Below are 25171 nucleotides of genomic sequence, written 5' to 3'. Positions count from 1 at the left end.
ATATTTTTTTTAAAGATATATGTTAGTTTAATAAATTGGACTGAAATAAATTTTTTTTTCAACTAGTTTGAAGGAAACTATCTCTCTTTCTTTTATTTTTTTATTTTTATGTCCGGGGAAACTTTGTTACAATGCATTTAGATATACATATATAATCAAATAAAAACAATTAAATCTATCGAAATCTAAAACCATAGATTAAATTGTTTTAGTCATAAAAAAAAAGTTATTTCTTATGTATATACCACCAGGTCCACCACTTTATTTTATATAACCAAGTCATATATATTTTTCAATTTTTTTTTTTTTGGTTGCAATAAATTGCTCCATAATAACATCTTTTGGCGCCAATTCTCGGTTCTAGGTCCTCTCTCTTTATCTCTACTCTCTGAAACCCTAACTCTCCCATGTCCGAGATCATAGCACATTGGGTTTCACAGAGACACTAATATAATCTCGCAATTCTTAAGCGCCACTGGACACGGACAATCTTCCTCAATGGCCGAGCCTCGCGCTAAGCGCCCCAAGATCACCAGGTTCGTATACTTCCCCTACTCGACCACATACAAATAAATTTGCTTAATTTGCTATATACTTTGTGAAATCTAGAATTTTTATGTGTAGTGTTTTGATGTTCTGTACTGGTGACACGGTTACATTGAGTGTATCGCATTCGGGTTTTTTTTTTTTTGTTTTTTGGAGGGGGGAAGGGGAGGGACTGGTTTAGTGCGGAAAGCTCTGTTTGGTTGCCGAGAAAATTTAGGGGAAATGCGAAAAGAAATAGCAATTGGTGAAATTGGAATGTAAATTCTGTTTTCTGCGATTTTGCGAGAGGAAGCGTGTTTCAGTTCTTTTTCTTGGTTTAAGTTTCCTCAGCAAGCAATTAATGCTTGGTTGCCGAGATTAATAAAACAATTCAGCTGAAATGAACTGGGAATCCGTGTTAAGATTCAAATAATTTATGTTGGGATTTAACATTTTATATCCTGCAATTCATTCTGCTTTATTGGCAATGGAAAATTAATGCTTTTCAACTTGTTCTTTCAGAGGGGAAGATGATTATATGCGTGGGAATATAATTGAGATCGAGCTCCACAATTTCATGACCTTTAATCACCTGAAATGCAAACCAGGGCCACGTCTGAACCTTGTAATTGGACCAAATGGATCTGGGAAGAGCTCTCTCGTATGTGCCATTGCACTTGGTCTAGGTGGTGAACCTCAGGTTAGTTAAAGGCTGGCGTAATTTTTTGATTACACTGCTGGCATTTTTTGTAATGATGGGAAGTTGTTTTGCGCAGCTGCTTGGGAGGGCAACGAGTGTTGGAGCATATGTGAAGCGTGGAGAGGAGTCTGGTTATATTAAAATTTCCCTAAGAGGGGACACTGAAGATGAGCAGATTACCATTATGCGTAAAGTGGATACGCATAACAAGTCTGAGTGGTTGTTCAATGGTAAGATATTTAATACTTGACACGAGTCTCTCATTTCGCTGAATCTTTTTTTTTTTGGGACCCCTAATCTAACATTTTCTTGGTTGAGGTTAACTTAGATGGGTGGGAATAGAGAAAACAATTGTGATGATCTTTACTTATGAACCAAGGTGGTATCTAGCTGCAACTACGAGTGCCCATGGCTTGGGTTGGACTGGGCCAGCACATAGTAACACTTAAGTTCTGTCTGAGTCCAGCCTGGCCTGAGCTCAGGACAGTCCTTAAGGCATTTATATTCAATATCTTACATTCAACTAACAATTAAAATGAATACATTTTATCTATGTTGAAATCAAACAATTGGCCAGCCTGGGCCGGGCCATTAGTGATCAAACCTGAGCCTGACTTTGGGCTTAAGAGAATGAGCCCAACATGGCCCTATGGGCAAAATGTTTTTTGGTTCAAGCCCAAAATTTGGGCATGGGCTACCGGGCCGAACGGCACCCCTAGCTGCAACACAAGGAACCATGTTGGTTTTCATGTTACTAGGACCTTAATTTATCCATAATTTTACCTAATGTTGTCATGAAGAAGGAACTTCTGAATTACTAGTTGAACCTCAGTCCAAATTAGCTTATGGTGGCTGCTTTGTCAAGCATTTTTAAAAATTCAGTTCCTTTATATATGTAATGTCGTTTTTCTCCCTCTATCAATTTTAATAATTTGCTATAATTCTTTATATTTCTTTGAATTAAAAAATTAATAGAAACTTGTTTTCCTAAATGACATCCACACGTCATGGTGTGAGCGCGTGCGTTCAAGTTTGCATCTTGTGTCATTGTGTGCATATATATTGTGACATCACGAGGGTTGTCTAGTAATGTGAAAGCGTACTTCAATCTTCCTTTGAAGCCTTTATTAGACTGAAAGGACGGGGAAACCTTGCTTTGGGTGCTAAATCAAGCAAAAAGTTCTCAAAAGAACAAAAAACCATAGGGAAATTTTATTAATATTTAAAGTCAAGGGTCTATTGCAATGCTTTCATGATTTCTATTTATAATGAAATAAAACCTTATAAAACTTACTAATAACCAATATTAGCAATTAACTTAATCTAATCCTACCATTCATAGCATAAACAAAAAGAATTAGAAGTGCTCAAGATCTCTGTTTTAAATAGCACTGCACAGCATTGCTCCTGTTATTAAACAGGAAAACAGAAAACATTTACTCTAGCTAGCGATTTCTTATCCTTCATTTGTTGGTTTCAGGAAAAGTAGTCCCTAAAAAGGATGTAGCTGAAATCATTCAAAGGTTCAACATCCAAGTCAACAATTTGACTCAAGTGAGTAAGTTTGAAGACCTAGATTAGGATATTTGATGTATCAACTGTGAAATGTTATTGAATAGATGCAACTTTGCTTCCTTTTACATGTATAATTTTTGATATTTATGTTCCATTCTTTATCATGGAAGAATGGGTTTATTATTGAAACTGAGCTCATTGGATGAAAGCACGTGTGCATGGATGTCTGTTTGCATTTGGTTTTGAACAATTCAGAAATGTTTATCTAACACTTCAGAAATGTTTATCTAATACTATATCCACTGCCCTTAATCTCAAGTACCAGTGTGTTGTCATCGAGTACCATAGTGGCCCTTGTGATATGCTGGTATTTTTCTGTGCTTCAATTTGCGATCCTGCTGAGGTTCCTTCATCTCATCTGGCAGGTGCTGTCTCTTTTGCAGCACGGTAGTATAATTGTGTGATCTTCCAAAAGAGATAAACTGTAAATTGTGATATTTTTATATGATGAAATGCTACATTTACCAAATTTTTTCCTTAAAAGTTGGTTCCCAAGTGATGTGTCACCGGGATGATGACACATTTCCCAAAATAATAGATTTCATGGAATGTTGACACAGCATTTGGGAACCAATTTTTGGGGAGAATTTGGTACTTGTAGCATTTTTAACTTCTTAATTTTTCTTCCAAATAGTTCACAACGAGCATAATTAATAGAACATGGTAAGATTGTCAATTCCCTAATACCTCTAACTGTATTTTGCATCCCTTTGATTTGGATCTACTCTGTTGTGTAACTTTTTAATTTTTCATCCATTGGTTCTTCTCTCTTCTTTTTCTTTAACTCCCCCACCCCACCTGCTTTCCGTAGCACATGGATGGTAATTGATATTCATGATATTACAGTTTTGCTATTTGTGTAGCTGATTATGGGTTCACATCAGGTTCTATGCCTAAATTGTTAAATTTCTTTTTTTCCCCTTGGGGGTGGGGGTCGGGTTTTGGGTTGTAGTTTTTGCCACAAGACAGGGTCTGTGAGTTTGCCAGATTAACTCCAGTGCAACTTCTAGAAGAGACTGAAAAGGCTGTTGATCCTCAACTTCCAATCCAACATCGTGCCCTTGTTGAAAAAAGTCGTGAACTGAAGAATATTGAGCTAGTGAGTTTCTAAAGATTCACCTTCTTCATGGATATAGTGTTTATGATTTGAAATTATTAGAACTGTGCAGTTATGATTATTATGGTTTTTGTTATATCTATAACAACTATGGTTATTAATAAGAATTTTCCCTGATTTAGTCAGTTGAGAGGAATGGAGAAACTTTGAATCAGTGGAAGGCGCTTAATGCTGAATTAGAAAAAGATGTTGAGCGTGTCCGTCAAAGAGAAGACTTTCTAGCGAAGGTTCGTTTTTCTAGGTTTTGTTAATCCTTATTTTTATGCTTGATAGCATTTTAAATGCCTTTTTTTTTGTCACTTAGTTATAGTGATTTCCTTGTCCTTTTTGCTCCTTCTAGCTAGGTGCATCCTCTTGTATTCTTTCTTTGAACTTAAGGGTGCCTGTATGCTTTTAATGACAGTTATTGATTACTTATAAAAAAAAAAAAGCCTTTTTCTGTCATTTACAGGTAGAGTCCATGAAAAAGAAATTACCCTGGCTGAAGTATGATATGAAGAAGGCTGAATATATGGAGGCTAAGGAGCAGGAAAAGGATGCCAAGAAGAAGTTGGATGAAGCTGCAAAAACTTTAAATGAGCTTAGAGAACCAATTGAGTATGATGCTTTGGTTTACCCGATTGTGCAATTCTTACTGTATATGCAATTATCTTCTATTTTAGTAAACTATCGAATTGTCATATACACTAATGACATGTTTTATCATATGTGGTCATTGACATGCTGACCATATAAGGAACTAAAATCTTTCTTTTTCAGAATGTTTTTCCACTGGACAACTGCTTTAGATCTTATTCTTAATGGGCTTAGCTTTCATGATTTTCTTGCCTCCTTTTCTTCTTCTAGTTAGGTGTTTTTCTTGTATACTTGTTGTGTACTTGAGTTGCACCTTTCGCACGTTTTAATGAAATTTCGACTACTTATCAAAAAAAAAAAAAAAAAAACAAAACAGACATGCGGAGATAGTTGCATGTCAAATGTTTGTGGTGGTTACTTTGCATCTGAAGTTCGTTAAGTGTCAATTAGATATCTTAGCTTTGTGACAGGGACATTTACTCTTGGGGGATTCTGTGTTATGTAGATTGAGACCAATTACTGTTGCAATATGTTCCTAATATTCTTCTAAGGTGTTGGGTGTGCTCATAATCAATCTATTATTTGCAGGAAACAAAAGCAGGAGAAAGCAGCATTGGATGCTAAATGTAAAAAAGTTGGCAGTCTCATGAACGAAAATTCGAAAAAACGTAGAGAACTTGTTGCTAGTGAAAGCCATTTGGTACTTAGATATTGCTATTTTTTTTTCTCATATATATATATATATATATATATATATATATATTAGGTTTCTCTAATATTTTGTTATACAGTTGAGTAGATTCTGTTTGCTTCAATATTATTATTCATAGGGGGTGCAAGCACGAGGAAAATACAATGAAATGGAAGATCTCAAGAGGCAAGAAGAATCTCGTCAACAAAGAATCTTGAAAGCTAAAGAGGATCTTGCTGCTGCTGAACTAGATTTTGAAAATCTGCCGCTTTATGAACCCCCAAAAGATGAACTTGTAAGTTACTATTTCTAGCTTCAACCAACAATTTCTTCTGGCTATGTGGGCTACAATGTGAGTTAAGTTAGTAATTTTGTTCTTGCCTATATTGACAAGAAACTTTATAATTATTACCACTTCAAATGTATGAAACTGAACTTTAACCTTATCTATTTTGAAGAGGTTATGATTTCTCTTATCTGGTTTTCATATATCTTATTGGTGCAAGTATAATCTACTCAGTTTTGTGGTGTTGGTTTGCTCGTAAATAATGTACAATTTTTATATTAATAATAATTAACAGTTACTATTTGATAGAATTATGAGTAAAAATTGTAAAACAACAATCGGTTTGAAGTCATGCGTATTTTTTATGGAGGACAACTTAACCTGATCACTTTTCTGAAAAATCATTAATTACTATTTGGTTGCTGGTTTTTTGACTTCGATGCTGCCTCTACTCTTATTACTGAATTATTTTTTTAAGGAAAATTTAAGTTCTCGCATTCTGGAGCTAGAAGTTTCTGCTAATCAGAAGAGGTATCAAAAGTCAGAGAAGGAAAAACTTTTGTCTCAAAAAAAATTGGGCCTCAGGAACTGCCTAGACAGGTAAAATTTGAATGAGATTAAAACGTTTTCTATGTGCTTTTTTCCCCTACTCTGGCTTTTTAATGATATTTTTTGTAGGCTGAGGGATATGGAAAATACACATAACAAATGCCTACAGGCATTAAAGAGATCTGGAGCTGAGAAGATATTTGAGGCTTATCACTGGTTGCAAGAACATCGCGAAGAGTTCAATAAGGAGGTGTATGGTCCTGTTTTGGTTGAGGTACATATTCTAAAGTTCAGATTGTTGTGTTTATGAATAAATTTTTTCTTTCCACTTGCATTTTCATATTTTTCTGTTCAGGTTAATGTCTCAGATCGGGTTCATGCAGACTATTTAGAAGGTCATGTCCCATATTACATCTGGAAGGTATTCTCACCAATTATCGTTTTATTTAGATTTTTGCCTTAATCTGAATTAAACAGAAAAATAAGGTTCTCGACTGCTATTTTTTCTCATTTGGGTTCAGCACTTGCTCTGCCTTGATTGAGGATTATAGCAGGTTCCTGGATTACTTGTTGGTTTTCTTACTTCTTAGAGGTCTTAGCTACTTCAAAAAGCTACATTGGGACAAAGCTATAGGAAGGAATTTGTTAGGTTAATGATTTGAAATGGGTTCCATAAAATTTGGATAAATCGCAATAAGACACATCAACATGAGGGACTAATAAATAAAGAATTGCAGGAAAATGTTAATTTGTCTCGGACCCCCAAAATTGAAAGACGTTTCCAAATTAATATTGTGATACTTTGCCCTTTCAAATTACCAGTTCGTTGCAATTTTCACCTTCCATTAGATTTGGTGTTAAAATAGGCAAAAAGTTGTGCACGTGTTAGCTTGGGAGGATCAAGTGTAATTTCTTCTTATCTTTTACTATATAATTTTCTTTCAGCAGAATGCTATATTGCTTACTGAGAATAAAAAACCCATCATTTTATATGAATCTAATTTTTTATTGGGGTGGTGGGGAAAGTTCTTTTCGACAGTAAACTTCTAATCACCCTTGTTTCCTATTTCATTTTTGCTTCATTTGCAGTCTTTCATAACTCAGGATCCTGGTGATCGGGACTTTTTGGTAAAAAATCTAAGGTCATTTGATGTTCCAGTCTTAAATTATATGGGGAATGATGGTCGTGCTACATTGCCCTTTCAACTTTCTGAGGAGGTATGTGGGGTTGGAGCTTCAGCTATGTACCACATTTGAACAGTCATGAATATCTTATTGTCATTTTTTTACATGAAGCAGATGCGTTCACTTGGCCTCTATTCCCGGATTGACCAAGTTTTTGATGCTCCTAATGCTGTAAAGGATGTTTTGACTGGCCAATTTGGTTTGGATCATTCAGTATGCTTCCTAAGCTTTTTTTGTTTTTGTTTTTTTTTGTGATTGATTTGAATATGTGAGCGGTCTGTTGGGCGAGCCTCATGATGTTGGGAAGTTAGAAAAATGTGGGTTCTGATTATATCTGGCATATGAAGCTTATCTCTGTTCCTAACGTACATGTTTTTGACTCAGTACATAGGGTCCAAGGAAACTGATCAAAAGGCTGATAATCTTCTAAAGTTGGGTATTTTAGATTGTTGGACTCCGGAAAATCACTATCGGTGGTCTAAATCTAGATATGGTGATCATTTTTCAGCCAGTGTAGAACCAGTGCATCGCTCAAATCTTCTTTTGTGTAGTATGTTTCTATAAACCATATGTCTTGATCAGCATATAATCTAAGACCTTAATGATTGTGTAAGCTGCCAATTCTTATTTTCTACTTTTCAGGTTTGGATGCTGGGGAAATTGAAGGGATGCGGTCCAGGAAAAAGGAACTGGAAGAATCTGTCATTGCTTTGGAGGAAAGTCTTAAATCAATTCAGACTGAGCTAAGATACTTAGAGGATGAAGCAGCTAAACTTCACAAACAGCGGGTATGTTAAGAAACATACACAAGTTTTCCAATGTTTTAACTGATACCTGACTTCTCTTTCTTTGAGTTTGCTTGTATTTTTGTTACTACATTTAACCTTGAAAATTAACTTATTGGGAGTTGATCTGACATACAAATTTGCATTTGTACTGTATTCATGATATATATTTTGCAGGAGGAGATTATCAAGATATCACAGCATGAGAAGAGAAAAAGGCGTGAATCGGAAAATCTTATCAGTAAGTATAGAAGTTGCTTTTTAGAAGACTGTTGCACTGTTGCATCCATTCTTTGCATTATTTTAAAAAATGAATATACTCTGGTGATCTCAGTTCAGAGAAGAAGAAAATTAGAATCTTTAGAGAAGGGGGATGACCTGGATAGTGTTATGGCAAAGCTTATTGATCAAGCTGCAAAATGTAACATTCAGCGGTTCCATTGTGCAATTGAACTTAAGGTGAAGTTGCTTTCAGGTTCTGGTTTTGTGCTCCTTTTTCGTTATTATGTTGTGCAATGACTTTGTTTGCAGATTTATGTCAGAATTACACAATAAACTATTCTCCAGCATAGAGGTAGATGTGTTGAATAAATCAGTTTCTTCATTCTTCTAACCATAATTATTTTTGACAGAACCTACTCGTTGAGGCTGTTTCTTACAAACAGAGGTTTGCAGAAACACATATGGCATCCATTGAATTTGAGGCAAAGGTATTTTCAGGGATTAATTGTCAAGCTGATCCAGGATGCTGTACAAGCATTATTAAAATCCATTTATTGATTCCCAGATACTATTAATGAAACTAAGAATTGGTTTAAGAGGATGCAAAAGTCACTTCTAAAAGCTGAAAAGATTATGATTATATTTGTGACACTTTTTCTTATATATATATATATTTGTGACACTTTTTTTTTGTTCTTCTATTTGTCTTATTCCTGTAATAACTAAATTGTATATATATATATATATATATATTTGTGACACTTTTTTTTTGTTCTTCTATTTGTCTTATTCCTGTAATAACTAAATTGGCAATGTTAGAAATACATTGTTCTTGAGAAGCCAGAGGTGGCATGATTGAGCACGAAACTTGGGCTTGAACATGTCAAACTAGGGCTTGAACATGTCAATAGACCTATAATTTTTGTTGGTAAGTATGGATCTGTCAGTATGCCAGTGAAGAATAGGTGGCTGTAGAGGATGCTAATAAAAGTTTGTTTAAACTAATGCATACAATGACTATAATACCCGTAGAACTTATATATATAGATAATGGTGATAATGAACTAATTTTTCACCAACAAATTCGTCTGTAGGAAATGCATGTATTTGTCCATTTCATGTATTAGTTTGTAATACATGTAGTGCTGAATGGTTTACATGGACATGTTATATGATTTTGAAATATGTTAGAAACAGTTGAATACCTGATTTTTCTGGTAAAAGCCAAAGACATTGTCAATGGCCTGTGATATGACATACATGTTTTAAAATTTGCGTTAAATTTTAAATTACAATGAAAACATCGTCAAAATTTCAAAAATGCAGACGATCTTATTATAGCAGGTATAGTGCATGTTAATTATTCAAGTCAGAGTTAATCTATTGGATGTAAGACTTACCAGGTCTTTTTCCCTTTTGGTGGGGAAGTAAGTTTTCAGCTATGTTTTATCTTTTAATTCTCTCCTATGCTATTTTGTGGCGCACAAATGTGCATAAATTTAGCTTTAGTTATACTTTATGAAGTCGACTTATCATTCTTTTTTTTTTTTTTATAGAAGTAATATATATTCATTCAAATCGTCGAGGGGTGCAATCTTGTACAGATGGAGTATACAAGAGAACTCCTAAATTATAGAAAAAGAACATAACTTCAAAAACGCGGAAAAATTAGAGACATGCACACTATTGGGAAAAAAAAAAAGTAAGATTGCAATGGATTTGCTTTTGGAGATATTTCTAGACATATACAGCTCAAAACTTCTGATGTTTTGTGACTAATTCACATAGCATCCTCTCAGTGTTTTAGTGAAGTTTTCTTTCAACTTAAATGAATTTCTCCGTAGGATCTGTCTGTTTGTCATTTGTATATCTTGTCTGTTCTTATTGAAATAATATGGCATAACTGACTGAAGAATATATATCCTTAGTTTCTGATCAACGTTCTTGATCTTATTGTTTTTACAAATTTTCAGATTAGAGATCTAGAAGTCAGTCTCAAGCAGCATGAAAAGTTTGCTATGCAAGCATCGCTACACTATGAGTATTGTAAGTATTAATTTAAATATAATTTTGACCTTTTCTTTCTCAAGAAATTTGTCAAAAATATTTTAATCTGTTCATGGACTTATGCTTAAAATTTTTGTTGAATCAAAATTATGGTTTTTTATTTGCCATTTTGTTTTGCTTAAAAAGTCAAATATTAAATTGGCCTTGTTTCTTACATAAACATAGTGAGCAGATGACATCACAGTGAAGAGTAGACAGATCCCCAATGTAATCATGCTTCTTGGACCTTTCTTGTTGGGAACTTGTTCTCCTTTCAAGAAAGTTATATATTAGTTACTTAGATTCTTGGCAATATTATGATTTGACGAGTGGCAGAAGGATATCATCACATCATAGTTGCTTCCATCTTTAATATGTTGATAACTTGGTTAGAGGTTTCTTGCATGATTCCAGTTTGAAATCTTTGTTAAGATTTGTCACTGGAGGTGGTGTGGGTCGTTAAAGTGACACAAGGAACCTAAAATGTTGTGGGAGAGTTTTTATATATAATGTGTATTAAAGATGTTGGGGGAAAAGCATTTATCATGGGTGTATATAATCCTGCTTCCGAGATCAGGCCAATCTTAGAGGTAATTAAAGGTCAAATTGTTTCAAGTGGCTTCTTTGTATTAGGTTAAGTTCGTTTAAGAAGCTTGGCATTATTTGAGGTTCCCTTGGCTGATGGCTTAGAAGTTAGGATGAGAAGGATTCTCCTTCACCAACCTATCATCAAATCTCTGTTTGATTCTTTTGGACTAATGACTAATGTGGAATTCTTATAAATATTACCTGATCTGCAAATTCAAAATCTATGGTAGAATCAAATTGGTTCCTACTTTAAGCATTGGATATTTGTCCCAGTTGAGAGGGGAGTCATGGAAAGAAGAGGTTCAAACTCACACTATCATTGGTTTTTGAAATCCTGCTGCAGCTGCAAGAACTCTTTATTGCTACAAATAATGTGTGAATAAGAAGAATCCTAGAACAGAATCAGAGATAGCTGCTAACAAACTTCTGGTAGACATAATAGAGTGCATTGATCTTAGTGGTTACACCACCCATGTAATTATGTTCTTAGTTGCTAAAGTATTTATATAATGGAGTGTGTGCATGCTTATGGTTGTCTTAAGAGACTTTTTTTTTAAGGTATATTACTAGTAGCATAATGCTTAGAAGTACTATTCCATTCGTTGGGCTTGTCACACTATTACTTTATGATGGATGTTCTGTTCGTAACACTCGCTTTACAGGTATTTGACTCTAGATGCATCTTGCAGTTTTTCTGAAGCTTTAATTCTAGAAATCTTTATCTTGAACCCTTTATTTGTAAACTCTTAACAATAAACCATGAGAGCAAAATACTATAGTACAATAAAAGGTATTAGAATTAAAAGAAAAAAGTGTTATCTTGAACCTGTTTTTCTTTTATTGGAATCCTTATTTTTGTTTGGAGAGGAAACTAAAATAATACAATTAAATACCTTGAATGGGGTTATCAAGGTTTTATTTATTCTTCTGAAAGATGGAAAATTTGATTTCTTAGTGAGGTATTGGTGAGTTCTATCATTTAGCATCTCAGCAATAGCTAGCGAGATGATGATAAGAAAATGGTTGAGATTCACAATATCTTGGCGAAGATGTTGTCCTCCCTATAAGAATTCTCACATTTTATGTTGTTCTCAAAGCATAGGGAGATGTATGTTAAGAGATACAGGCCATGACTTTAAATTATGTGAAATGTTGTTTATGTGGAGTTGACCATTTACCATTTTGCTTCCTGTTAAGGTAAGAAGGAAGTAGATGATCGTAGGCAGCAGTTGTCAGTTGCCAAGAGGCATGCAGAATCAATTGCTATGATCACTCCAGAACTTGAAAAGGAATTTCTTGAGGTTTGTATTATGGCTTAAAGTTTAAACAAGGAAAAATTCATTTTTAGTTACATGAATCAACATGTGTTTCATGATACAAGCTTTTGTGTTGAGATGTACTGCTGGATTTTGGCAATTCTTCAAGTTAAATGTTTCCAGAACAGGGGGGTATAGTTCAATTATAATTTGATGGACATAAAAATATTATACAAAAAGCTGTGCAAGAGCAGCACCACAAAATAATTATGTGTTAGATGGCCCATCTTTTAAATTTGTGGAGTTCGAGCACCAAAGTTTAATGAATTATAATTAAATTTAACATATTAGTTCTTGTTTCCTATATTCTTCATCGCAAATTGATTTAAAAAAGAGGCTTTATTGGATTGTTTTATGTTGTGTTTTCTACTCACAACCTGTGCATCCATGCCGAACCGGTTCTCCACAACGAATGGCTTGCAGCTCTATAATTCTAGGCCCCATCTATTCATGTGATCTTGTGCTTGGTCTACTATGTGGAGCATGGCTGAATGTGGATGTGGGCTTGAAATTGTAATGGAAAATAACATTATGTTCCATTATCAACTTTAGATGGGAGAAATGTTAAATCACCAGTTGCCCAAAAGCTTAAACTTATATATATATAAAAAAAAAAAGGTTTAATAATTTAATTAATATTTTAACACTCATTCACTTGTGGGCTTAAATTCTCTTTCAACTAGTGGGCCTAACATGTGAAATATTTAATTGAAATGTGAGATAAATTATGAAGTCAAAGTTCGAACTCAAGACCATAGCTTCGATACCATGTTAAATCTAGTTGTCCTAAAACCTAAAGCTAAATGGGACAAGGTGATTATAATCATTTAATTAATATTCTAATGATATGATTTATCCTTTGAACATAGGGCATCGAATATGTCTAATGCAATGGCAATATCAAGGTTAATATTTCATGCTTATGGACAAGGTTGTGGCATAAACCAAATTTTTCTATTTAAGATTCTTACTGAAGTGGATTTTTAGTGGCATCAAACCTGTAAAGTTTTAAATTATCTTGGCAAGATTTCGTGGAAGCTCCAAAGTATTGAGGAGTCATTTTGGATCTCATAGAAATTTCGTCGATTTTGACGTAATTGTGTAGGCAGCCTTGGTTATCTATTTTAGGACTCTACAAGCTGTCACAATTATTTCATTTCGCCTAATCAAGTGGCGGATTTGTTTGCCTGCTGGTGGGCGGGTGGTCGCTCTCGAAGTGTATTGTTGTGTGGAAGATGGTGCTTTCTTGCCTTACGTGGAGCTTGTGGAGAAAAAGAAATGACAAATATTTCGAGAACCAGGAAAGGAATTTGGAGGAGCTTAAGTCCTTTTTCTTTTATTCTCTTTTTAGTTGAACAACTGTTTTTTTAGCTCCCTTAGTGATAAGTTTTAATGATTTTCTTGTTCTCTTTTCTCTTTCTATTTATGTGTTCTTTTGTATATTTCCTGTATACTAAGGTTGCGCCTCTCTGCGCTTTTTAATATATACTACATTACTTACCAAAAAAATAAAAGATTTCATTTTCACCTCTTGTTTGGAATATCTTCACATCAATAATTTACAGTTTGCCATGAAACACTTATAAAGTAAATATTAGAAATTTGATAAAGATACCATTTGTTTTAGTTTCATACTACCAATATTAGTATTTAGTCAAGAAATCTAATATGACAGTTTGGTCTCATGTGATTAGTTTCACTTTTAGCAAAGAATATTCTAATGTCCTTCAGCTTCAAATGTAGATGCCTACTACCATTGAGGAATTGGAGGCTGCTATTCAAGATAATGTTTCTCAAGCCAATTCTATTCTCTTCCTAAACAACAATATTTTGGAAGAATATGAACACCGTAAGCATCAGGTAGTCTTCTCCCATCTTTTGTATCTTTTATACTAGATGTTTCTTTTATGTTTTAACCTAATTGCAATCACATTACAGATAGAAGCTCTTGCAACAAAACTTGCGGCAGATAACGAGGAACTGAGGAGGTGTTTAGCTGAAATTGATAACCTGAAGGTGAGTGAAGTTTAGTTGCCATTCATCTTGTAATCAAAGTTGATGTAAATGGAGAAGGCAATACAATATATACCCCTCATAATTCAATACTGAAGCTAAAAGACTGAGTTTGAGCATGTGAGGCCTGGGAAGGCAATATGCATGGGTTGCCTCATGTTGCTCAAAGAAAACTCTACCTATTGCAAAGCTCACCCCCTCTTTCCTGTTCTCTTTACTCTTTCCAATTCAGAAAACACCATTGAATTATCATACCATAAAAATGCATCTCTTCTTCTTTTGTTACTCCTTTTAAAACTATTTGTTTTAATTCATCTTGAATTGCGATGCAACAGTAATCAATTGAGTGTTATCTAGATTATTTGCCTCTTGTTAGGACATGATTCCACATTCCCTCACACCCAAATCGTCTCTTTCTTTTCCATTAGTTATCAAAATTTTTAGAATAAAAAAATTCCTGAGAAAGCAAAGTTCAGAAAAATTTCCTTTAGTTCCAGTAATTTTATCTTTGATTTAAGCGGATGAAAAATGGCCCACAAAGGTGCATACAACTTTTTTAACACAATTTTGTGCTTTATTTACTTCTTTTGCTTTACTGAAGAGTAAGTTGGTTTTCCGTATGTGTTTTTCCAAATGTTAATGTTATTCATCATTGCATTTGGCTGCCTAAATGTTTGGCAGTTTGGTCAGATAGTCCAGATAGCTTATAAGAAGATGTCAGGTTGAGTAGCTTTTGGTTTCAGTCAAACCTTAAATTGGTTCCAATCAAAACGTAAACTGGTCCAAGCGCATTTTTTGAGTAAACAATTGTCCAGGTGTTTGATTTCCTTTTAAGTTGATTAATATGGTCATATGCTCATGATATTGTCTTCATTATGGCCATGAATCTCATGAATGGCCAAAAAATTTGGATTGGAAGAGACCAACATGTTCCCAAAATCAGGGTAATAGTGCTCCCCTCCAGCCCAATCAAAACTTAAATTGAATGATGAATTGATGTCTATCATATCATATTAATATCCTTTTAGCTTTTTAAGCTTTTTTATTTCCTCGTGTTAGTTCCTCCATGTCTTTTATGGATTTGCTCGCCCCATCAGTGTAGTTGTTTTGATATTGATACGTATGTTGATGTAGTCTATGTTCTCTTAAGAAACGTGCTAATTTTGAATTGTACAGGAAAATTGGCTTCCAACATTGAGGAAGCTTGTTGCTCAGATAAATGAGACTTTCAGTCGTAACTTCCAAGAGATGGCTGTTGCAGGAGAAGTTTCATTGGGTATGTGGTTGCAGGGTCTTAAAGAGAATATACTTTTATGAGATGTCTTTCTCATTTTTTTTTTTTTTCATGATGTTTCTTCTTCTTAGATGAGCATGACAAGGACTTTGATCAATTTGGAATTCTTATAAAAGTCAAGTTCAGGTAATTACTGCTTTGAATCTATTCTATGTTTTCAATAAATATGTTTTCCTATAGATAGTAGGCTTTTTAATTATTTGAACAGTTGATTTTTTGGCTGTTTAATTTAGGTTTTATTGATGTGGTGCAGTTTTGTTCTGCCCTCCCCCTTAAAAAAAAAAAAAAAAGGGTGTTATTGGTAAACTTCAGTTTTAAAGAGAAACTTGCCTTCTGAACAAGGGGAACTGATTTTTTTTTTGATAAGTGAACGGAATATTATTAGAAGAGAGTACAAGTCAAGACAATCATGAAAACTAAGCAAATTAAATCTATAGCAGCTGCCCAATGATATGTTTTTTTTTTAAAAAAAAAAAAACTCAAGTTTTACCTTCGTTCTCTCTCTGTCTTCACAATTTCTATCATTTTTTCCCTCCAAGTACACCACAAAAGGCACGATGACACTATATTCCGCAGGTTCACTTTGAGGATTGACTCCCTACTCTCTCTGGCATGCTAAAAATTTGAACACATCACCCATTCCACCCCATAAGAAATCCTGTTGAAGCTTCTCCATGCAATAGGCATTATTTTGCACATTATTTACGGTATTACACTTGGTTAATGGTACACCCATTGTTTTGAAATTGGATGTAATCATATGCCTCGTGCTTGTTTATTTGCTTCTTAGAAATTATGAGGCCATATTTAATGTGTAAGTTTTATGATATAGATTTAAATATATTAATGAATATGTCGATCCTTTTTTTCCCTTTTATAACTTCTTCAGGCAAGCAGGACAGCTTCAAGTTCTCAGCGCCCACCATCAATCTGGAGGGGTATCACATTTATTAAATCTGTGTTCTTGATGGCTAGTATGACAGTTCTATCTTACTTGCCAAAAAGTATGACAGTTGTATCTTACAATTTCCTGAAATTTCCATTATCTAGGAGCGGTCGGTTTCAACCATTCTTTATCTTGTTTCTCTTCAAGATCTTACAGACTGCCCATTTAGGGTGGTTGATGAGATAAATCAAGGTTAGTTACCATATGAAGTGTTTTCCAACTTCTTGTATCTTGCAAGAAATAATTATGGGCTCTGAATGTTCCTCAGGGATGGACCCTATAAATGAAAGAAAGATGTTCCAGCAACTAGTGAGAGCTGCCAGCCAACCAAACACACCTCAGTAAGAACTCTAATCTTACGTGATAATTTCTGTCTTGATTTAGTTTGGCAAATTTAAAGACAATCCAAGTTGAAACCGTGGTTATATTAGAGGCTTTTATTATAGTGTAACTACAAACGGTCAAATAATTTGGTTTAGATGTTTGGTGGTGCTAGTAGTAGTAGTATAAAAGTACTTTTGTTGAAGAGAAGCATATAACCGCCTAGGCAACATTAATGTTCTTCATGTCAAGTTTTCTGTCAATGAGCACAGTTATGTCCCACATGCAGTCTACAAGTGGTGCCAGAATCCGAATATTTGCTAGAGAATGGAGGGGGGGGGGGGGGGGGGGGGCCATTGCTTTGGCTTGAAAAAGAAACAATTACGCTAGGATTTGGGTGAAATCACAACTTATTTTAAACAGATTATAAGATTGAGTACCTGATAAAAGGGATACGTTTGTTACAAAATTACTATTTCATTTCTTGCAGTTTTAAAAAAAAATTTATGCTTTTTATAAACTCTCTTTCCAACCCATCCCGGTGCAGCCTAGTGGTTAAAGAGCAGGCTTGGGATGAGCCGTAGACTTAGACATTTTGGGTTCGATTCCACACTAGGAGTTTTTTTGAATTACTTGATACATAGTTTTGACAAGAGGAATCGTGTATCCGTGGTTTACTCCCTAGGGTTGGGTCCGAAGGGCACTACCAATGTGCTCTCTTTTCAAAATGTAGAGGTGGTTTAAGTGTTTCCATCAATATGCAGGTGTTTCTTACTTACACCAAAGTTGCTTCCCGATTTGGAGTACAGTGAGGCATGTAGCGTTCTGAATATAATGAATGGGCCTTGGATTGAGCAGCCTTCAAAAGGTAATGGTAACTTCCAGATTATTCTTTATCTATTTATTGTACTTAAAGGTCAGTCACTTACTGGCAAGGTTTTGTTGTCTGTTAATTCAGTGTGGAGCAGTGGAGATTGCTGGGCAACTGTCACAGGTTTAGTAGGAGAAGGTCGATGCTGAAATACCAATCTCAAGTTAAAAATTTTTGTTTAAAAAAAATTACGTAGGGCAGCTAATGTAATCCATTTGAAGTGAGCTGTGTTTTGTCCCGTTTCAGATGGTTTTGTACAACAAATTCTGATATATTGTTTATCCATGTATACTTGAATTCCTTTCGCCTTTGTAAAGAGAGAATCCTCTATTTAATGTCGTAATTATTACGAGTGGTATATTTCCTTCATGAAGATGTCTATATGTAGTGCTGATAAAGCGGTACACTTGTACTACAGGTTCAAATTGGCGTGATAATTTATAATTATTGAAATGATTCAAGTAAAAAATCCAGAATAGGCGAGATTTATGGATTTATATTTTGGGGATTTTATGTTTTGTAAGTTTTATATATGGCCTTAATTAGGGACAATTTTTTACTTGATGTGTTTTTAAAGCATGTAATTTCTCACATTAAAAAAGAAAAAGAAAAAGGAAAAAAAAAAAAAAGATGCACGTAAGAATTACTTGTTATAAGACATATGCCAATTTAATAGATTGAATTAGAGAAATTGTCTAACCCAATTTGAAGAAAAACTTTATCCTTAATTAGAACTCGAGATAAATTAGGGTCCACTTTGGCTGACGGTTATAAATAGCTTGCAATTAGCATTATGGTTTTTATTGATGGTGTATGAAATTATTTGGAGTTTGGTGCTCTTTGTTGGCCGTTTATTTGCTAATCAGGTAAACCCTTGTGGATTGTTAAAAAAAAAGAAAAGAAGGTAAGCCCTTGTGGATTAGGTTGGTAATTCTGCAGTGAATGTTGGTAATTCTGAATGTTGAGTAGTTGTGAAGCAGTCAAAGTTCAAAAACGCAAAATACCCGGATGTGAATGTTGTAAAGCAAACAACAATTGAAATTCTCAGCAAAATGTGCCCGGTTACCGCAAGTCAACAGATTATTGACTATGATTTGCTTGTCATTCTGTGCCACAAATCCTATAGATTTTTTTTACTCCCAAATTTCAGTTATGTGATCTAAAACCTATGCTGTTCAAGCACTCCTATTGGCCCTGCTCACAACCCCCTTCTTTGCCTGCCTTGGTTTACAAAGGGTAAGTGACTTACAACATTCAGAGCACATCCTTGCAGACTTGTGTTGTTAATTAATGGGAGAATGAGTCAAGGGTTTAACCTAGTTTTGGGGTAATTTAAAACCACGTATAAGATCAATTTTGATGTTGCTGTCCGGCACCTTTTCAGTGTAGCCTCGGCTGTCCTAAGCAACCACGTTGGCTGGATCTTGGCAGCTAGTACTCTAAGGCTGCCCCCACTCAAATCCCTCCCTTGGTGAAGCTTCTGCTGCTCTTTCTTGGTATCCGGCTTGCCCTCTCTCATGATTGCTCCTCTGTCTTGATTGAAAGTGATTCCCTTTTCACCATTTTGGCTCTCAATCAAGGTCACATTTTCACCGATTAACCGTATGCTCCTATCATTAAAAACTGCCACCTCTAGCTCTCCTCTTTTTCCTTTTGGACCGCTTCAAAGGTCTTTAGATGTGCCAATTCTCGTGCACACTCGGTTGCTAAATGGGCCGCTTCCCACTCGATGTTTGGAAGCATTCCCGATGATTCCCTTTTTCTTTTTTCTCTTAGGATTAGGAGTGACAAGGACCATTTGTTGTAATTTTGTTCTTTTGGTTTTTTTTTTCCTCCCCTTTCCTTTTCCCTATTCTGAATAGGAAAAAATAAATAAATAAATAAAAGATTGGAACCAGCAATTTTCTTGGACTATATTTTTTTTTATTAAATGTTTTCTTGGACAATTTTAATTGTTGTTTAACATGGCTGATTGTTTGTCATTTGCATGCTTTTTGGGAAGTCTTTACACCGAGTAAAGAGAGAAGATGGAAAAAGAGACATATCAGTCCTAAAGAGCTTTAGATCTCATTTCATTGTTGCAGGAGACAAATCTTGTTACGTTGCACCAGCAGTGGGCACCAATTGGCAAGAAAAGGGAACACAACCCAGCAATTTGAAAGGCAAGCAAAATATGTGAAATGTGCTAAAGCACTTAGGCTGGGTTGAAGTTCTTAGCAAGAAAACCAATTTTCATATATGTTTTACACGACCCAAAATTCCTGATTGCAAAACGAACAAAAAAAAAAAAGGTAATAAAATTGATAATATTGATCAGAATAATAATACAAGGGCTTTCAGGTCAGTGTAGAAGATGATGGAGTTTGCACATTTTTGTGACAGTTCCAACCCAGACAACCATCAGTCTTCCTATCTTCATATTAGTTACTCCCCTACCATCTTTACTAAATTGAAGACAACATTTACAAAAGTATGGTGTTCTTCAAACCTTTGACGTAGGCTTGTAATCGAGCGTCTCCCTTATATTTAACCGAATAGAAGGCCCCATCGATGAGCAAATGTGTGCGCTTTTCCAGTAAACACCTTTAGCACCTGTTGGCTTGTTGGCTTCTACAGATTTCTGTTAGATGAAGGCAACGAATCAGTAAGATTTGTATGATGAGTAAATGCATTTCAGACACCAGTGAAGTTCAGGGAAGAAGGAAGAACGTACTACTGCAGCGAGCAAGTTAACAATAAGGTCTTCTTCAGGAAAGTCAGCTTTTCCAAAAGGCAAGTGAACAATCCCAGTTTTATCCGCTCTGTATTCAACTTTCCCCTGCTTGAATTCTGCTATAGCCTGAAACACATAATAGAAAGAACTCGCGTTAAATCTTTTACTGCTAGCTAACCAAAAACCCATGTCATTTGCCATGCTGCTTTATTCAATAGCAAATACGATCTTGGTAACTTCAAAGATGTTAACCAACTTGGTTGTTTCTCCCCCTCTTTCCCTCCCTTTTGTCATCATTACAATGTTCTTATCACGTCATTCACACACAATCCATAAATGCTTGCAAATCTCAGATGATTTTAATTTTCCTTCCATTCCATTATTCTCACTTTGTCAGATTTGCATCTGTATGCATCATGAATGAGGAAAAATCTAAAAGAGAGTTTCTGAACACCAGGTGAAGGTTCAGAATCAAGAATGAGTGTCGACTGCCAATGCAAAAAGAAAAGAGAAAATTACACTTGAATACCTCATCTAAGTTTTACACTTCTTCTACCTAAGTTGGTTGCACGTTTGGTCATTACAAAAAGTCGTCCAGTTTATGACAGATGTAAACTTTTCAAATATAAGGTCAATATTCTCGTATAGTTTTTTTTGATAAGTAGGTCAATATTCTCATATAGTTGGGGAACCATGTAGATTATAAAGCAGTACTGTTTGCCATTTAAGTTCAGAAATAAAAACAAAGAATATTAGCCTTTTCTTCAACCTTGGAAAAATCCACCTTCAATCAACCATGACCTTCATTCAAATCCTTGCTCATAAGCCTCAAATCCACCATCACAATCCAGCCACACCTTATCCATTAGTTACATCCATAACTAACAATATTGACATAATCACCAACAACGTTCAAAACGGCCAGCTTCACAATCCAGCCATGCCTTATAAATTAGTTACATCCATAACTGACAATATTCACATAATCACCAACAACAACTACACAGAGATCAATGGAAGCCTCAAGCCATTAAACCAAATCAATCAATTTTTTTTTTCTTGATAAATGTTAAGCCAAATCAATCATTCTAACAGCTCACCTACTTATTTTATCTTTAGGAAAAAGAGAATGGATTTGGTTACTAATTCCTAGTTGCGCTTATTAAGCACAATCAAAGTAATTTCTTTAAACTAAAAAATAGAAATGAAAACAAAAAAATCAGTCTACCGATCATGGAAGCCCACCTAATTAAAATACTCAATTAAGGTGAGAGAGAGAGAGAGAGAGAGAGAGAGACCATACCTGAGGTATATTGGGTGTGACGGTACCGGCTTTTGGATTTGGCATCAGCCCTCGCGGTCCCAGAATCTTTCCTAGGCTTGCAACCTGATAAAATCAGCAAGTCCATGTAAGTAAAATCCGCCGGACTATTATTACCAGGCTATTTACTGATTTTCATTTAAATGAAATGGACATAATTCTTAACCAATTTATTTCTACGCAGAAAAAAGGTGAACATATCTGTCTTTCCTCTCGATATTTCAGATGCATAATGGCAGTTAATATAAATAACTAGAATAAGATATTCAGAGCTACACCTTGGGCATCATATCCGGTGAAGCAATTAATTTGTCGAATTCCATAAATCCTTCTTTTATTTGTTGTATCAAGTCCTCTCCACCAACCAAATCAGCTCCTGCATTTTTTGCTTCATCGAACCTCTCACCTGTAAATGTCAAGCATACCTTAAGAAGAGCCCAGGTAACAGAAAGGAAATGACAACAACAACAATTATAATTTTCATGCACATGCTGAAAGGATATAATTTTCATGCACATGCTGCAAGAAGAACTGGCACAAATCTAAAGTATTATCAGTTTATTACAAGGGGAAAATGTCCTATAAGGAATTTTTTTCAATATATTACTTATACCAAAAAAAAAAAAAAAAAAACTCTCTCGGTGTACTACAGACTTATCAAAAAATGTATAGTAGAAAGCCTTTTTATAGAATAAGAAACTAAGTTAATTTATACTTGGTAAAAACAGCTGATAACACCTAATAAAAGGAGATCCATGAGGTCAAAATTTGAGAGACACATGATAAGTTACAAATGGACCAACTTTTTAAAAAGTTATTGAAAGACTAACAATCTCACTCTTCACATCTGCATTTTTAACAAACCAGGCCGTGGCAAAAGTAACAAAAAAAAAAAAACTCTTCAGAGGCTCAGAATAAGTTGTCGTTTACATAGATATCCACTATAGAGGAAAACATACAGCTAAAGTAACCCATACCTTTTTTTTTTATAAGTAATCTAAAATTCATTAAAAAACACAAAGGCAGATCCCAAGTATACAAGAAAGTAACCCTGCCTTTAGTAAAGCAAGCAGTAATCTAGCCCTTCTAAGCCAAGGGTAGATGCATAATGAGACTTTGAAACCCCATTTCAGTGGGGATTTTTCCCTGCTCTAGGGCTGTAGATGTTGTCGGGTCAATTACACCATGGAAAATGGAAATCACAATCTCAAATACGACATAACCCACCTATTTACATTCGCTACTTAAACAGTTAGCAACACAGATACCCCTAAGTTCATGTAAGTGGTGCCAAATTGATTCATTTCCTTTTGCACATACTTCCTCAACAAGAAAACTTTCTATCTTAATGATCAAAAAGACATTGTACTAGAGATAAATGACAATGCTAAATTAGATATCATCAATTGTAAAAGAAATGGGTGTCAAGAATGAAAGTTGAGAAGAGTAATTACCTTGAGTAAGAACAGCCACTCTAACAGTCTGTCCAGTTCCCTTGGGCAGACTTACCTAATAAAATATTTGGAAAGAAGAAAGGAGAAAAATAAAGAGTCATAAAACATGACATTGGATATATATCAGTATCAAGCAGTTAACGTGAACAGTAATATACTTTCCCATAATCAAATGAAGACCAGAGAACTCACGGTTGCCCTCAGCTGTTGGTCATTGTATTTTGGATCAATGTTTAGACGGAAATGCGCTTCAACGGTTTCCACGAACTTTGTACTAGCCATTTGCTTTAGCAAAGATATTGCAGTCTTCAGGTCATATTCTTTTTTGTTTTCCCTTAACTTTTGAATTTCCAAGAATCTCTTAGACCTTGTCTGACATTATTGACAAAACAAGTTTTAGTTTAGGAAAATCTCAGAAGAAGCAATCAAACTAAACTATTAATTCAAATAATTAGGGGTTTTCTTGCAACTGAAATTTTTTAACCAAATAAAAAGAGAGAAAACCACTGGAATTTAGGGTCAAAGCTAAATCTTATGAAGTGAAGAATATATATATATATATATATATAATAAAAATAAAAAGCATGATGTATAACACCTAAATGAGTAAAACAGGCTGAAAGGAAACAGGAAAAAAATTTTAATTAAGAAAATGCAAATGATACTAGAGTATCAACATCACAATTGCATACATGACTCATGAAGCTATAATAGAAATAAACCAAATTCTTAAATATGAAAACAATAGTTAAATTGAAAAAGAATAATGGTCAATTTGAGAAAACCAACCAAAATCTCATTAGTGAAATCACCCAGTCTAGACACGACAAACCAAAATTGAACCTCATCTCTCATCATAGGCCACACTAACAATTTTTAAAAATTACATTATCAAATGATACTCAGAATTAGCAGGAGGAAAAAAAAAATGAACAGATTCATTCACATAGTATTTAACAGTACAATTCCATCATCAAAGAATTAAGTGGATAAAGAAAACTGAAACTGCTAACACAACTGACAATATACACAACTTTATGAAATGCTACAATCACAAAATTTCGTAAAATTTCACAACAAACTTTACCGATGGCTTCCATTTTCTGAATTACCTAAATTTGAAGTGATTAATTCTATTTTAACGATATGCAAACTAATATAAATTTTTCACAAGGCATTCAAGCACACCCTAACACTCAATCCATTCAAAAATTTAGAAACTAAAGCAGCTAACCAAAGAAATGGTAACTAACAATACAATGCCTCTCTGCAGAAGCAACAGGGGGTATTTCTGAGACTAAAATTCCGAAATGATAATCCAGAGGCTAATCCAGCAAAACCCATCAATCAAGTCTCTTAATTAACACAGACTTCATGTAATGGCAACAACAAGAAGAAAATCATTAGACACACTCTTTCTCGTCAAAACGAAAAGACAAACGAGAAAACATTAGGCATACTCTGTCAGTAAAAATTGGCAACAATTTCTGAAATTGAAATCCCAGAGCAGTAACAAAAACCTAAACCAAGTCAAACCCAACAATCAAGAACTCAATAACCCCAAAAAAAAAAATCACAAAACCAAAGACAGAATCACCAAAAGCTCACAACTTTCTTCGCACATACTCTATCTCTCTTCAAAGGCAACGCAGCCTTCCCTTTCTTTGGCTTTGGCACAGTCACAGTCCCAGTCCCAGGCCCAGCAACCGCTTCCACTCCTTCCTGCTCTTCCACATCCTCAGCCACCTCAGCCTCAGCAGCCAAAGCAGCAACAACTACTTGGTTACGTTGGGAAGCACCATGTCTGGCTTCCCTCCGAAAATTCACATTGACCCACTTACCTAGCCTTCTCTCCCTGTGATTCAAGACTAGAGGGCAGAGAGAAAAAGTGGTGGATAGTGGTTTGGGCTTGAAGGCGATGAGTGAGGGGGTGATGTCTTGGGGGTGTACTGATGAGGCGGCGTACGTTAGCATCAGGGATGAGGGTGTGGTACACGTCGCCATGGTTGAGCTCTGTCTCTCTGTGCGTGTTAATGGAAACGAAAGAAGCTTTTGTTATCTCTATCCATATAAAATG

The 25171-nt window shown here is 34.9% G+C and overlaps 2 protein-coding genes across 2 annotated transcripts; one reads left to right on the top strand and one right to left on the bottom strand.

Moving 5' to 3' along the window:
• Positions 1 to 356: 356 nt before the first annotated feature.
• Positions 357 to 17975, top strand: SMC5 (structural maintenance of chromosomes 5). Its single transcript, XM_059593149.2, has 30 exons — positions 357 to 536; positions 1048 to 1225; positions 1302 to 1455; positions 2706 to 2779; positions 3753 to 3899; positions 4040 to 4144; positions 4369 to 4514; positions 5082 to 5193; positions 5324 to 5479; positions 5949 to 6070; positions 6149 to 6293; positions 6375 to 6440; positions 7109 to 7237; positions 7319 to 7417; positions 7589 to 7754; positions 7847 to 7992; positions 8167 to 8230; positions 8324 to 8448; positions 8622 to 8699; positions 10185 to 10257; positions 12043 to 12146; positions 13905 to 14021; positions 14100 to 14177; positions 15351 to 15450; positions 15540 to 15594; positions 16358 to 16406; positions 16519 to 16606; positions 16683 to 16755; positions 17500 to 17603; positions 17694 to 17975. The coding sequence occupies exons 1-30, from the start codon at positions 499 to 501 to the stop codon at positions 17753 to 17755; spliced, it is 3153 nt and encodes a 1050-aa protein (XP_059449132.2). The 5' UTR covers positions 357 to 498; the 3' UTR covers positions 17756 to 17975.
• A 1909-nt stretch (positions 17976 to 19884) lies between these two features.
• Positions 19885 to 25171, bottom strand: EMB3126 (Ribosomal protein L1p/L10e family). The gene is made up of 7 exons (XM_059593160.2): positions 24721 to 25171; positions 23287 to 23466; positions 23095 to 23149; positions 21919 to 22046; positions 21623 to 21706; positions 20320 to 20445; positions 19885 to 20226 (listed from the first exon to the last, which is right to left on the bottom strand). The coding sequence occupies exons 1-7, from the start codon at positions 25096 to 25098 to the stop codon at positions 20089 to 20091; spliced, it is 1089 nt and encodes a 362-aa protein (XP_059449143.2). The 5' UTR covers positions 25099 to 25171; the 3' UTR covers positions 19885 to 20088.

Source organism: Corylus avellana, chromosome 2 (assembly GCF_965113065.1).
Source record: "Corylus avellana chromosome 2, dhCorAvel1.hap1.2, whole genome shotgun sequence".
NCBI lineage: Eukaryota > Viridiplantae > Streptophyta > Magnoliopsida > Fagales > Betulaceae > Corylus > Corylus avellana.
Note: the sequence above shows the minus strand (reverse complement) of the source record. Positions and strands in the feature narration are given on the sequence as shown.

Bases quoted from the DNA above. Each gene is read 5' to 3' on its own strand.
- SMC5 (XM_059593149.2), top strand. From the start codon at position 499: ATGGCCGAGCCTCGCGCTAAGCGCCCCAAGATCACCAG. The intron at 537-1,047 runs GTTCGTATACTT...TTGTTCTTTCAG, and splicing joins AAGCGCCCCAAGATCACCAG to AGGGGAAGATGATTATATGC. The intron at 5,194-5,323 runs GTACTTAGATAT...TATTATTCATAG, and splicing joins TTGCTAGTGAAAGCCATTTG to GGGGTGCAAGCACGAGGAAA.
- EMB3126 (XM_059593160.2), bottom strand. From the start codon at position 25,098: ATGGCGACGTGTACCACACCCTCATCCCTGATGCTAACGTACGCCGCC. The intron at 23,467-24,720 runs GTATGTGCGAAG...CAATAATGTCAG, and splicing joins TGCCTTTGAAGAGAGATAGA to ACAAGGTCTAAGAGATTCTT. The intron at 21,707-21,918 runs GTGTAGCTCTGA...TGATTTTATCAG, and splicing joins CACCGGATATGATGCCCAAG to GTTGCAAGCCTAGGAAAGAT.